We start from the raw sequence: 13,109 nt of genomic DNA on the forward strand, positions 1-13,109 counted from the left end.
TGGTATCAGTTTGATTATTTCTTGCTGGTGTGATATATAACACCTTTGGGTGATTTTTCTTCTTGTTCTAGTGCTTGCATGTGTGTTGTTAAATTACCAATATGAGCTCTCCAATTTTTTATGTAGGCACTCAGTGTTATGAACTTACTTCTTAGAACTGCCTTTATTGTGTCCCATAAGTTTGCATCTGTGTGTATTCATTTTCATTCAGTTCTAAAATGTTTTTAATTTTTGTCTTGTGGTAGTTTGAATGTAATTGGCCCCCATAAGTCTATAGGGAGTGGCACTATGAGTAGGTGTGGCTTTGTGGAGGAAGTTTGTCATAGTGGAGAACGGCTTTGAAGTTTCACATATGCTCAAGCTATGCCCAGTGTCTCAGTTCATTTCCTGTTGCCTTCAGATCAAGATGTAAGAACCCTCAGCTCCTTCTCCACACTATGTGTGCCTGCATGCTACCTTGCTTCCTGCCATGTTGATAATAGACTAAACTTTTGAAAGTGTAAGTGAGCCACCCCAATTAAATGTTTTCCTTTATAAGAGTCACAGCAATAGAAAGCCTAACTCAGACAGAATTTGGCACCAGGGACTAGGGTATTGCTGTGATAGTCCTGACTATGCTTTTGTTTGAAGGGATATATACCTTGGGACAGTGGATTAGAAAAGCAGTTGAATGCTTTAAGTGATGCTTAATGGGCCATACCATTAGGAACATGGAAGACAGTGGTGCTGAATGTGTTTTGATTCACCTGTTGGGGGCTGGCTCAATAGGTTTCAGAGGAGAAGAATTTTAGTATGTTGCCTAGAGATCATTTTTGTGATATTTTGATGAAGAATGTGGCTGTTTTTTTGCCCCTGTCTAAAAAGATTGTCTGAGGCTAAAGTGAAGAGTTTTGGATTAATTGCATTAGCTAAGGAAATCTCAAAACAGCCTAGTATAGAGTCTTGTACAGTTACTAACTAGTATTAACCCTACTGAAGATTTATAGTGAAAAGGAGCAAGCTGAGCAAGAAAAAAATACAAAATATACATTTTGAGGTGAAAAGGAGCACCAGGAAGTGCAATGGAGCTCAGTCTTGTGTTGAAGGAGATAAACAGCTGGTGAAGATGTAACTGAATGAGGGAGACATGTTCCATTCTCAGCAAGCAGCAGAACTTGGCAGTTTTGGCCATGTGGTTCTGGAGTTAATGATAGAAGAAAGGGGGTTATGGAATTTACCATTGCGACTAAGAAAAGCTGCTGAGGCTAGGCAGGTGTCAGGGTATCCCTAGAGAGGCTGTTGTGTGAAGCTGTGAAGTTGAAGCCTGGGTTGCCTGGGAGACTCCAAAATGTTGGAGATTCCAGAATTGTGGGATACCTGCTGAGAAAAGCTGCTAACAGGAAGTGGAACCAGCCCAAGAGAGAGAAGTGTGTTTCAGTCAACAGAGCTGAACATAGTTGGAGATCTGAAGAGCACTTTGAAATCAGACATGGAGATGTAGAGTTTGGAGTTTGCCCAGCTGGTTTTTGGTCCTTCTTTGGTCCAGTATTTCCTCACCATACTCCCTTCCCTACATTTTTGAATGGTAGTATATATCCTGTGCCATTATATGTTGGAAGTATGTGATCTGTTTTTTGATTTTAGTTTTATAGGGGATTACAGTTAAGAGACTGCATGAATCTCAGAAGAGACTATGAACTTTGAGCTTTTAAACATTGTTGAAACTGTGATAGACTATGCATACTTTTGAAGTTGAACTAAATGCATTTTGCATTGTGATATTGTTACAAACTTATGGGGGCCAGGGAATAGAATAAGGTAGTTTGAATGTAATTAGCCCCATAAGCTCATAGGCTGTGACACTATTAGGATGTGTGGCTTTGTTGGAGTCCATATGGCCTTTTTGAAGGAAGTATGTCACTGTTTGTGTGGACTTTGAGGTCTCATATATGCTCAAGCTACATCTAGTGCCACAGGCCACTTTCTTTTGCCTGTGAGTCAAGATGTAGGACTCTCAGCTACTTTTTCAGCACCATGTCTGCCTGCATGCTGCCATGTCCCGCCATTGTAGTGGGTAGCCATTCCAGCTTTGATCTGGAAGTTCCAACCCCCATTGAGGCTTCGGCAACTGTCATGCCTACAAGGCGGGGCCAAGGGAGGCACTGAGAGACCCGAGATCTGGATGGGCCAGCACGCTCTCTGGTCCTGGACCCTAGACATTGACCGAGCAGAGCTCCAGAGAACACCGCTGGACTGCAATGCACCTTCCCCAGACCCCGTGACCTACCTATCCCTTCATTTGTAAGTTACCCACTAAATAAATCTTCCTTTTAACTACGTGGAGTGGCCTTAATAATTTCACCAATATCTGGTGCCCAATGTGGGGCAAATTCCAAAGGCCTGGGTGGCTCCCACCCTCAGCCTCCTCCCGAGACCAGCAAAAATTATCAAATACTTTTACTTGATATAAAACACTGCTTTGCCTAGCTTACCTTTCCACGGTTCTGGGCTGTAGTAGGACTTTTCAGCCAGAAGGTGGCCTTGGTACAGCTCCAAAGCAGGGCCTGCTGGCGACCTTGGCTGACCGCAGCTGCAGGCAGGAATCCAGATGGCAGGGAGCTGGAGCTGGCACTCAGGGAGCAGGGGAATGCCTCACTCACTGCAGTTTTTCGCTGGTCTCAGGGCTAAGCTAGGGAACTGAGACTGGACTAGCTGCTCCCTTTTTTGGGAATGGAACTGTGTAGGCGTTCCCTGGTTATATGGAACTTTTCAGGCGGGTTTAGATACCTGCCAGCCGGGGAGGAGGCTGAGGGTGGGAGCCTCCCAGGCCTTTGGAATTTGCCCCACATTGGGCACCAGATATTGGTGAAATTATTAAGGCCACTCCACGTAGTTAAAAGGAAGATTTATTTAGTGGGTAACTTACAAGTGAAGGGATAGGTAGGTCACGGGGTCTGGGGAAGGTGCATTGCAGTCCAGTGGTGTTCTCTGGAGCTCTGCTCGGTCAACATCTAGGGTCTAGGACCAGAGAGCGTGCCGGCCCATCCAGATCTCGGGTCTCTCAGTGCCTCCCTTGGCCCCGCCTTGTAGGCATGACAGTTGCCGAAGCCTCAATGGGGGTTGGAACTTCCAGATCAAAGCTGGAATGGCTACCCACTACACACCATGATAATAATGGACTAAACCCCTGAAACTATAAGCCATCTAATTAAATATTTTCCTTTATAAGAGTTACTGTGGCCATGGTGTCTCTTCACAGCAATAGAAACACTAACTAATACATATTCTTCATTCGGTAGTGAGTTGTTCAGTTTTCATGACTTTGTAAACTTTCTGTTGTTCTTATCCAGCTTTAATCTGTGGTGGTCTGATAGGATGCAGGTTGTTATTTCAGTTTTCTTGTATCTGTTGAAACTTGCTTTGTGTCTGAGTATGTGATCAGTTTTGGAGAAAATTCCATGAGCTGTTGAGAAGAAGCAATATTCTTTTGTGTTTGGATAAAATGTTCTGTAAGTATCTGCTAGGTACATTTGATATATGATGTCGTTTAGCTCCAGCATTTCTCTGTTTATTTTTTGTCTGGATGACCTGTGGGTGATATATTGGTGAGAGTGGGGTTTTGAAGTCACCCACCATCACTGTGTCAGGATTAACATGTGATTTTCACTGTAGTTTTTTTTTTTCCTTATGAACTTGGGTTCTCTTGTGTTTGGTGCTTAGATGTTTAGAACTGCAGTATCCTCTTGGTGGAGTATTCCTTTGATGAGTATGTAATATCTGATTAGTTTTTGTTTGAAGTCTATTTTGTCAGATACTAGTATGGCTATACCAGCTTTCTTCTTGGGTCAGTTTGCTTGGAATATCTTTTCCTATCCATTTACTTGAGGTGATGTCTATCCTTGATGTTGAGGTGTGTTTCTTTGATGCAGCAACAAGATAGATCCTGTTTTCAAATCCATTCTGTTAGTCTGTGTCTTATTATTGGAAGTTAGACCATTCATGCTGAGAGTTATCAATGAACAATGTTTGTTGATCTATTTCTTTTTCATGGTGTAGGCTTCCCCAACACCCCTTCCTTTGTATGTGCTAGTCTGTGATTATTTATTCCTTGTGTTTTTTTGGCTGTGGTTAATCTCTTCTGATTGACGTTTTCCTTCTGTAGAGCTGGATTTGCAGATAGATACTTCTTAATTTTTTTTTTTTAACATGGAATGTCTTTTTTTTTCTCCATTAATTATGACTAAAGGTTTTGGTGAGTGTTCTGGGCTGGTAGCTGTGATCCTTTAGAGTCTGGAGCACATCTGTTCAGGTCCTTCTGGCTTTTAGATTCTCCATTGAGAAGTCAGGTGTTATTCTAATAGGTCTGCCTTTATATATATCTAATAGGTCTTACAGCTTTTAATGTTCTTTCTTCATTCTGAGTGTTCAATGTTTTGATTTATATGCTGAGAATAAATTCTTTTCTAGTACAGTCTATTTGGTGTTCCATATATTTCTTGTTCCGTATAGGCATCTAATTTTTTTAGGTTAGGGGAATTTTTTTTTTCTGATTTTGCTGAAAAATTTTCTGTGCCTTTTGCCTGGGTTTATTCTCCTTCCTCTATTCCTATTATTTGTAAATTGGATTTTTTTCCTAGTGTCTCAGATTTCCTGGGTGGTTTTTGCTGGAATTTTTACGCTTAACATTTTCTTTGATTGAGGTATCCATTTCTTCTGTTTTGTCTTCAGTGCTTGAGATTCTCTCTTCTATCCCTTGAATTCTTTTGGTGAGGGTTACCATGAGGTTTTTGTTTGACTTCCTAAATTTTCCATTTCCAGTTTTACCTTAGTTTGCATTTTCTTTAGTTATCCTATTTCTACTTTAATGTCTTGAACTATTTTCTTCTTTTTATTCCACTGTTTGTTTTTCATAGACCATTAACAGATTTATTAATATTGTCTTTAAGGTCTTTCAACATATTAATAAAGGCTGTGTGGAAGCCCCTGTCTTGTACTTCAGCTGTGTTGCATTTCTCAGTGTCCACTCTAGTAGAGTTGCTGGGTTCTTGTGGAGATGTACTGTCCTCACTGTTACTGTGTTTTTACATTGGTGTCTGGGTGTCTTGGTTTGGGAATATTATAATTCTAGATGTTGATATATGATCTTGTTTTTGTTGGGTGGGTTTTTAGTTCCCTGGTTTCTGTTGGCTTTTCTGGTTCTTTGAAGAGTGTGTTGGGTGTGGCTTGCCTGGTATGGCGTGCTTCTGAGTCACCAGGTAGAAAATGTTTTTAGGTATTAAGGGCTAACATGAGGAACAGTGATGGACTAGAGGGGAGAGGTTGCCTGAGAGCTTCTGTAGGAAGTGAAAGCTGGGCCTCCCAGGCGCATCTCTGGATTCCTTAGGGAATCAATGGAGAGGGAGGCAAGACCTTGCAGGGCAGACAGGAAGGACAGTGATACCACCTACCTGACCCCCAGGTTGCCATGGCTAGAGGGTTCTCAGGTAGAGAGTGCCTCAGGGTATTGGTGGCTGACACAAAGGGATGGAATCAGGGAGGAAGTCTGAGTCTTAAGCTGCAAAGTCCCCAGGGGACAGAGGCAGAAGTGGAAGAAAGGCCTCTGTAAGTGGTCTGTTTCAGGGCTGGAGATATGACTGGGAAAGTTGTAATGTTGGAAAGAACAGACAAAATATGTGCAGAATTTGATGTTTGTAGTCATGATGCCAATTTACATTGTGTTCACTACTAGTCCCACCGCTGTTATTTCCTTCTCTTTGAATTTGTCCGAATACTTAACTCAGTACCTGGCATATTCTAGCTTCTTGACAAGGATTAGCTAACTGGTGAGTCAAGGACTAAATAAAAGACTGACAGAATTTTAGGCCTCTAAAATGTATACTCATTAGGATTTGAAGACAGAATAATCTTGTAATCCTTGAGACAGTGTAAAAGAGGGGATTGATTTGTTCTAATATGTGAACTCTGGACTTTTCAAAGGTTTAATTATTATTGATACAGATGGAAAACACTGACAGACAAATAAATGATTCCACCTCATTCTGGCTTGATGGACCAGTGGCTTTGCTGGAGGTGCTTTCAAGAGTATGAGTCACCCTTGGGCAGCTTTGTCACTGTCAAGTCTACCATAATATTGATGACAGCTCCTGAAAGCTTTGTTCTTGGAGCTGCCTGCCCGTTTTGCAGCAGTGCCACTGAAGCACGTCTCCTCTAGCAACTGTCTCCTGCTTGCAGGCTTCTCTTCTTCCAGGAAAGAGTGCTTGAGTTGGGTGGCAGTAGTTACACAACACTCTCCTCCCGCCTCTGGTTATTACCGTCACATTCACTTGTTTCAGCAGCTTAACCTATTATGATTCTGCAGCAACCACCGTGCAAGGAGTTTCCCATTGTGATTGAGGCTGACTGCAGTATTTTGTGGATGTAAACAAAAAAGTTGTGAAGGCAGTTTGGGAGGTGCATTGCATGCATTTAAGAAAATAAGAATTGCTTTCCTACTGGGGCCTTTGACTTTCTCAGCCATGGACTTTTGCTCCTGTGAAGTGGACCTAAATCTAGTCAACTTACATCCATGTTGTCCCACTGGTTACATCTTGCCCTTCTAGCATGTAGGTGTTATAGCATGCCAAGTATTTATCTCAGGACTGCTGGTGACAGTACTATGGCAGCATCCCGGATAGCACCTTCTGGCACTATGAAACCAGCCAGTGGGGAAATTTCCAGCTCTTTGATTTCTTTACATTCTTCAACAGAGCGCACAGCTTCTTCATCAGTAGGGACTTACTATGGACTTTTCGCATGTAATCAGTACAAGTTGCAAGAACCTTTATGGTTTTTAGAGCCTCAGGGGGTCCCTAGCCAATAACTCCTAGGGAGGTAGCCTGCCCGAGGCACTGGAGTTTCATTCAGCAACCTCCTGGCATTGAGAAGTGCCTTTTCCTACCCACCGAGTAGTCTTTACTACTGTCTTAACAGTTCTCCTAGATGCTTTTCTAAATCTTTAAGGTATTCAGAGGTTAGTCTTTCACAATCTGTAATGGAACCTTTGTACGTAGGGCAGCAGATTCTCTCCAGGCTCTCTGCTGTGCATTCCAACCAAGTGTTTAGTGGTTCTGTGACTCGTCAGCCGGGGAGATACCTTTTAAAAAAGTTAGCAAGATACAATAAAGCATGAAAATGTACCCTAGCTTGTATTAGATGATTCTGCAAAAGAGTAATGCCGGGCGCAGTTTCTTACATGAAAGGTACTAGTATATTCAGTCCCCTCTGTTCATTGTCCTTCTCTATGAGCTGTTCTAGTTCCTCATCCTGGGATGCTTTGCCAGGCTGCTGTGTATCTCCCTGCCCCGTGGAATCAGCAGGGTCAGCTTGTATTGCTTGGCTCAGCTGAAGGCCAAGGGAAGAGTAGAGGGTAGGGACATGCTCTTGTGAGATGCAGCTACTGCCGGACTTACTCCCTGATTCTGAGAGGCTCCAAACACTTCTCCCACTCCAAGCTGTTGCTTCTCCACTGGCCACACAATCTGCACCCTCCCTTTTCCTTCCTTTAGGGAGGAAGTCCACCAATACTCTGAGGGATTAGTCCCCACTTGGAGACCAGCACAGCTTTGTCACCTGCGTTGTTCTGATCACTTATGTCCTCTCGCCCTTCCTGCTCAGGCTCTCAAAGTTTCTGGATGCTTACTTGGACAGAGTTTGGTTTTCTGTCAGAAGTTTTTCCCCTAAGAACTCTGCCTTGACATAAATGCTGACGCATTTCCCTTGAATAACCTGGACAAGTGCTTTAGACCTTATAATCCCGATTTATTTCCATGCTTGTCTGAATCACTGTGATGTGCCAGAGCCTCTCCTGGCTCCTTAAGATCAATTCTCACCATGGAGTTCAGCGAAGTCCCTAAAACCCCATACCAGTTGCCAGGTCCCTACTGGATCCATCTCTTTCTTAACTCTCCTGTGAACATAGTTCTGTTAGCTCAGTGAATGAGGCAGCAAACATTGTCTCTCACATGCCCAGCTCCTTCAGAGATGCTTGTCCTCTGTGTTTTCTAGTTAGTGATGCTCATGGGAACTTCAGCCAGTGAGAAGCAAGTGGCTAATGGCTCATATGAGCCAGTCCATCAGGGACTGATTTTGCATGTTTGTGCAGCCTTGGTTTCAAGAAGGGATGGGAAATTTCATATTTTTTTTTGTTTTCCCATATCACTCAGACTGACCTCATCCATCCTATGTTCAATAGCCTCATGATTCAGGCTTGGGAATGGACTCCTTCATTTCCTACTTAAACCTCTTTCCCATTCGTAGTTGAGGTGCAGAGTATCTGTGAGGATTATAGTTTCCTCTACTGGGCCATGGTTAAGGCCCCCATGTGGATGCAGAATCATGGATTTTCCCTTCTTCTGTGTAGAGGCTGGACCAGAAGAACATTTTCTATCACTTCAACATCTCCCTCTTCCTTCTAATGTACTGATTATCCCCAGGAGTCCAAGTTTGGATCCCCATAAGGGGATCCAACACTTAATGCTCAACACTTCAACTCACCCCTGCCCCTTTGCTACCACATTAAAGTAGTATCCACATTTTTTTTCCCACTTAGACTAGTTCTTTCTGGGCAGACAGGTCAGCTTCAGTTGTTTTAGTGCTCACAACAGAGACCATACAACTGACATTATATCTGGCTTAGAATCCCTCCCATACATGCTGGTTTCAAGGGATTACTGTATGTTCTCAGGTCCATTGGTGGTTTGGGAGCATTGGACAGACCCTATTTGTCAAGGAGGCATGCCACACCATACCAGATTAAGGAAGACAATAACCTTGGTGTTCCTCCCAAGAACTCTCATTCCTCAGATTGGTCAGGCTTGCTTGCTTGTCTTACCAAACATAGCAGGGAACATGCAACTACCACTACAGGGAGAAGTGCCCTCATGCCACATAAGGTGATGTAGCCATAAGTTTCTCTGGTCCCACAGCCGCTTATAAAATAGTCACTCAGAGGCTTAACATTAATTGCAAATTATATGGCCTTTGGCTCAGGCTTCTTACAAGCTAGCTCTTATAACTTAACTCAACCCATAACTATTAATCTATGTATCACCATGTGTTCTGTGGCTTTGCCTGCGTCCCATTACATGTTTCTCCTTAGACAGCGGTTTGGCATCTCCTTTACTCTCCTTTCTCCTTTCACTGGCTTCCTTGGATTTTCCCGACTGGCTCCATTCTGCCCTGCCATAGGCCAATGCAGCTTTATTTATTAGCCAATGGGAGCAACACACATTCACAGTATACAGAGAGATATCCCATAGCAATGTGGGGAAAGGCAGCTGTATCAGGATTTCCCCTGCTGGCATTCTATCCACAGACAGATCAGTATTAGTTGTATATATTATCATCCATTGCAACTGTTCCTCTCTGTTATCTCTGGTTTTGTTCATACATCATGTATACTATGCTACTTCTTGGGGAAATCTCAGATATGATGCCAGGGACAGACCTAGGGGAAGATTCCACCCAAAACTAGTTTAGCAGACCAATGAGTTTATTGGTGTTACTTATAGAAGCATGGATGAGGGACTTCTTACAGGAACATGGGTCATTTGGGCAGCTTGAGAAGCCTACCCTGGCATGGATGTGAGAACTATATCCTTGGAACAACCTGAACATGCTTAATCTCATCTGTTTCAGCTTTCTTAACTTCCCCTGCACTTGGATCATGTGATTAATGTTACCTGTTCATTTCTTATATCTGAATGCTTGAATATAGAATATAGAATATGATAAGTAGTGTGTTCTGTGTCAGACAGATGAGTTTCAGACCTCAATCTATTTTTCTTAGTGAGAAATTTATTCCATTTCCTCAACCTCAGCAGCACCTTTTGTAAAGTGGAGATGGTACCACAGTTATAAGAGGTTTGGGGATAATCTAGTTCATGTACTTATATATAGGATTTCTCTGTGATTTGGTAGATACTCATTGATTTAGAATAACTATTATTTTCCACTTGTCTTTTTTCTTCAGCTTTCCCCACAAATAAACCAAGTAAAGATGCGAGACATGTAATAAAAGTGGTAAGTGTTGTTCTTACATTTGTAGTCCTGTATTTCTGACTTTTTTCTTCATTATGCTTTATTCTCATAAAAACATCAGTAGCGAACTTCTGCCCTCTGGGATTCTCCCATTGTACTGTAAGCCTGTATTTAAGACCTCCTTCCTCCTTCAATAAACGGCATTCGGCATAAAAAAAAAAAAAGAAAAAGAAAATATTTCTTTTATATAACCATATCCCAAATAATATTAAAATAGTAATGATTGTTAAAACAACAACAACAGCAACAAAAACATTCTTTCCTTCGCTCTTTTAGGTAGTAAGGTCCTTATGGTAAGGCCTAGGATTCCACTTCTGTTAGTGTCCCCAGGGCATAGAACAATGAATGACCTGTAGTAGACAGTTAGTGAAGGAGTCATGTGTTAAGAAGAAACATGATTTAGAAAGGTACCCCACAGTACTTTCCAGTGTGCCTGCCCTGAAGACATATTGGTGTACATCCAGTGCTTATTTATGTATACAGTTCTCATTGCTTTTAAGAAGATCTTTGCAGAAGACTTCTTTCATGTTTAAGACTATATTGGGATAGCAGTACAATATGTTCTCTAAAATGAGACTTTTCAAGTTTATTTAGTGTTTTTTTTTTTTTTTAAGTAGGAATCTGGTACTTGTTTGATGAAGAATTCTGTAACTATTATGTATTTTGCATGTGGATGCTCATATTTTCACAGTAGAAGTACAATTTGTTTTATCTTTAGGATAATTCCTATTAAAATTATTAAAATTAATTATTATATTTCTTTCATAGGAATATCAAGAGAATGGCCCATTATTTTCAGAACTTAAATTTTATCAGAGAGCTGCAAAAAGAGAATATAGTAAGTAAAAATATCTAAGCAGCTATACCATGTATGAGCTTGCTAAAGTGAGGGTTAATATTTTGGTCTTTTTCTGGCCTTCTGGAAAATTCTTTTCCATATGAAATTTTATTGTAAAGTGATATACTTAACTGTGATAACATAGAAAAGCAAGACAGATGGTATACACATCTTGGTATGGCACACATAACGGGTTATATATTTTAAGTCAGTTTTTCTACTACTTTATATAACATGCTGACTTGTGGAATTATCAAGAGTTGCCTAAGCAAAAAAGATTGTAGAATGAAATTATTTCTTTTATAAAGATGCATTTAGACAGAAAGCATATAGTGACAAAACTAAAGTACATAGAACACACACACAGACACACACACACACACACACACACACACACACACGCGGATTAAAGTGTTTAGTAATGATTAAATGTTGAGATATTTAAGAAGATGTTAGAAAAGTGAATGTTGGGAAGTTATGTGGAGCTGGATATCATAAATAAGAACTACCAGTTGCAGATTTGAATGGGATATGATTATAAGCAGAGATGAAGAACAATAGGAAATTTGTAAGAGCGAGGTGAAACTCTGCGGGAGCTGGTAGGAGTCCTGATGACTAGAATGGTCAGGGTCCTTTATATCTTATTTAGGAGAAAGAATGATGGATCTGGCCTGAGTAATTAACTTTGTTTTCCTTAATAAAGCTTCTGAAGACTGTGACTATAGTCTCCACCAACTGCTTCAGCTATGTCAGAGTGACAAATAGAATCCATTAAATTTGACTGTTTTATCAGGAAAGCTGTCGTAAGCATGAAACACATGAGAGAGAAGTGAGAACGGTGATTGAACTACCTGATTTTTTAACTGGATTAAATAATTCAATTATGATTTGTTTTGTAAACTAAATTTATTTAAAACAGTTATTTCACAGAGTAAATAATTTTTAATTTCAGAGTCAGGTACTTTTTCTTCTCCATTTGTATTTTTTTGGCTAACATGACTTTTGAAATGAAGGCAGTAGTGGGGAAAAGTGCCTGAGTTACATTTGGAAACTGAGCTAGCATATGATCAAATGATTTGCTTTCAAGTCATTTTGAGTGAGTGATAACAATGTACTTTGTAAGACTATGTCTTTTATGGTACTGTTAATTTTGTTTTAAAACAAGTATTTTGTACTAATTATCGTGGAAACAAAAAAGTTTGAAACCATGAGATAGGTGTATCTATTTTTATTAAGTTTTTATTTTCTTAGGTCTGCTTACTATTTTGGTTAGATAATGAAGTCTTTGCATCTCTACAAAGGTAAAACTACCTTTCTAAATCATGTTTCTTCTTAATTTTTCTTTGCAGTTCAAAAGTGGATAGAACAGAGAAAACTTGATTATTTAGGAGTTCCTCTATTTTATGGATTTGGTCTGACTGATTTTAAAGGAAGAAGGTAAAAGCCTATTATAATCATATCAAATTTCTATGATCAATTATTACCAAATAACCTTTCCTCAGTGATCTATCTGATGGTTCTTTTTGGCCAGGTAACAAATTACTCAAAACATATCTTGGTTTCTGGGCATCAGGAAGCCCCTGTCGGCTCATCTGCTTGGTTCTGGTCTCTCTACAGAGAGTAATCAGGGATCTGCCAGGCTGCAGTCATCTTAGGTCCTCCCAGGGAAGGATTTGCTTTCAGTGGTCACTCATGTGACTGTTGACAGGTTTAAGGTGTCTCTGCAAGAAACTATCTGTGTCTTACAAGGAAGCACTGGGGCTTTCCCCAGAGAGAGTGGGTGAGTAGGTGGGTGAGTGGATGGGTGAGTGGATGGGGAGAAGGGAAGGAGAGAGAGAGAGAGAGAGAGAGAGAGAGAGAGAGAGAGAGAGAGAGAGAGAGAGAGAGAGAATATGAATATAAATGCTCAGGAAAGTGTCTGAGCTGGAGATGACAGTATTTCTTTAGGATCTAATCTTAAACATGGTATCCTAGCACACTGCCACCTTCTCTTTGCTAGCAGTCAGTCACTAGGTCCACCTCTAAAAGCTAGGAGAGAAATCACTCTCCACCTTGAGGAAATACACAGCAAAAAGTCATAAAGCTATCCTTGAGTGTGTCTTTAGCACATACAAAGTTCAGTAATTATGATTTTGAAAGAGTCACTTGTTTTGCACCCATTTTGTTGCAGGGAGTGTCATAGATGTTATCCCATCTTGTTAATTTTAGACAGGTG

At 40.8% G+C, this 13,109-nt stretch overlaps 1 protein-coding gene across 7 annotated transcripts in view; it reads left to right on the forward strand.

Annotated features, from left to right (window-relative positions):
* The window catches only part of Vrk2 (VRK serine/threonine kinase 2), a 143,255-nt gene that overhangs the window by 41,703 nt on the left and 88,443 nt on the right, over nucleotides 1–13,109 (forward strand). For all 7 annotated transcript variants that reach the window (XM_059275245.1, XM_059275244.1, XM_059275250.1 and 4 more), the window contains exons 3-5: nucleotides 9,989–10,038; nucleotides 10,825–10,894; nucleotides 12,244–12,331. In XM_059275245.1, the coding sequence (XP_059131228.1) occupies nucleotides 9,989–10,038; nucleotides 10,825–10,894; nucleotides 12,244–12,331 (208 nt within the window). The remainder of the gene's footprint in view (nucleotides 1–9,988; nucleotides 10,039–10,824; nucleotides 10,895–12,243; nucleotides 12,332–13,109) is intronic.

This window comes from Peromyscus eremicus, chromosome 10, assembly GCF_949786415.1.
Source record: "Peromyscus eremicus chromosome 10, PerEre_H2_v1, whole genome shotgun sequence".
Lineage (NCBI taxonomy): Eukaryota > Metazoa > Chordata > Mammalia > Rodentia > Cricetidae > Peromyscus > Peromyscus eremicus.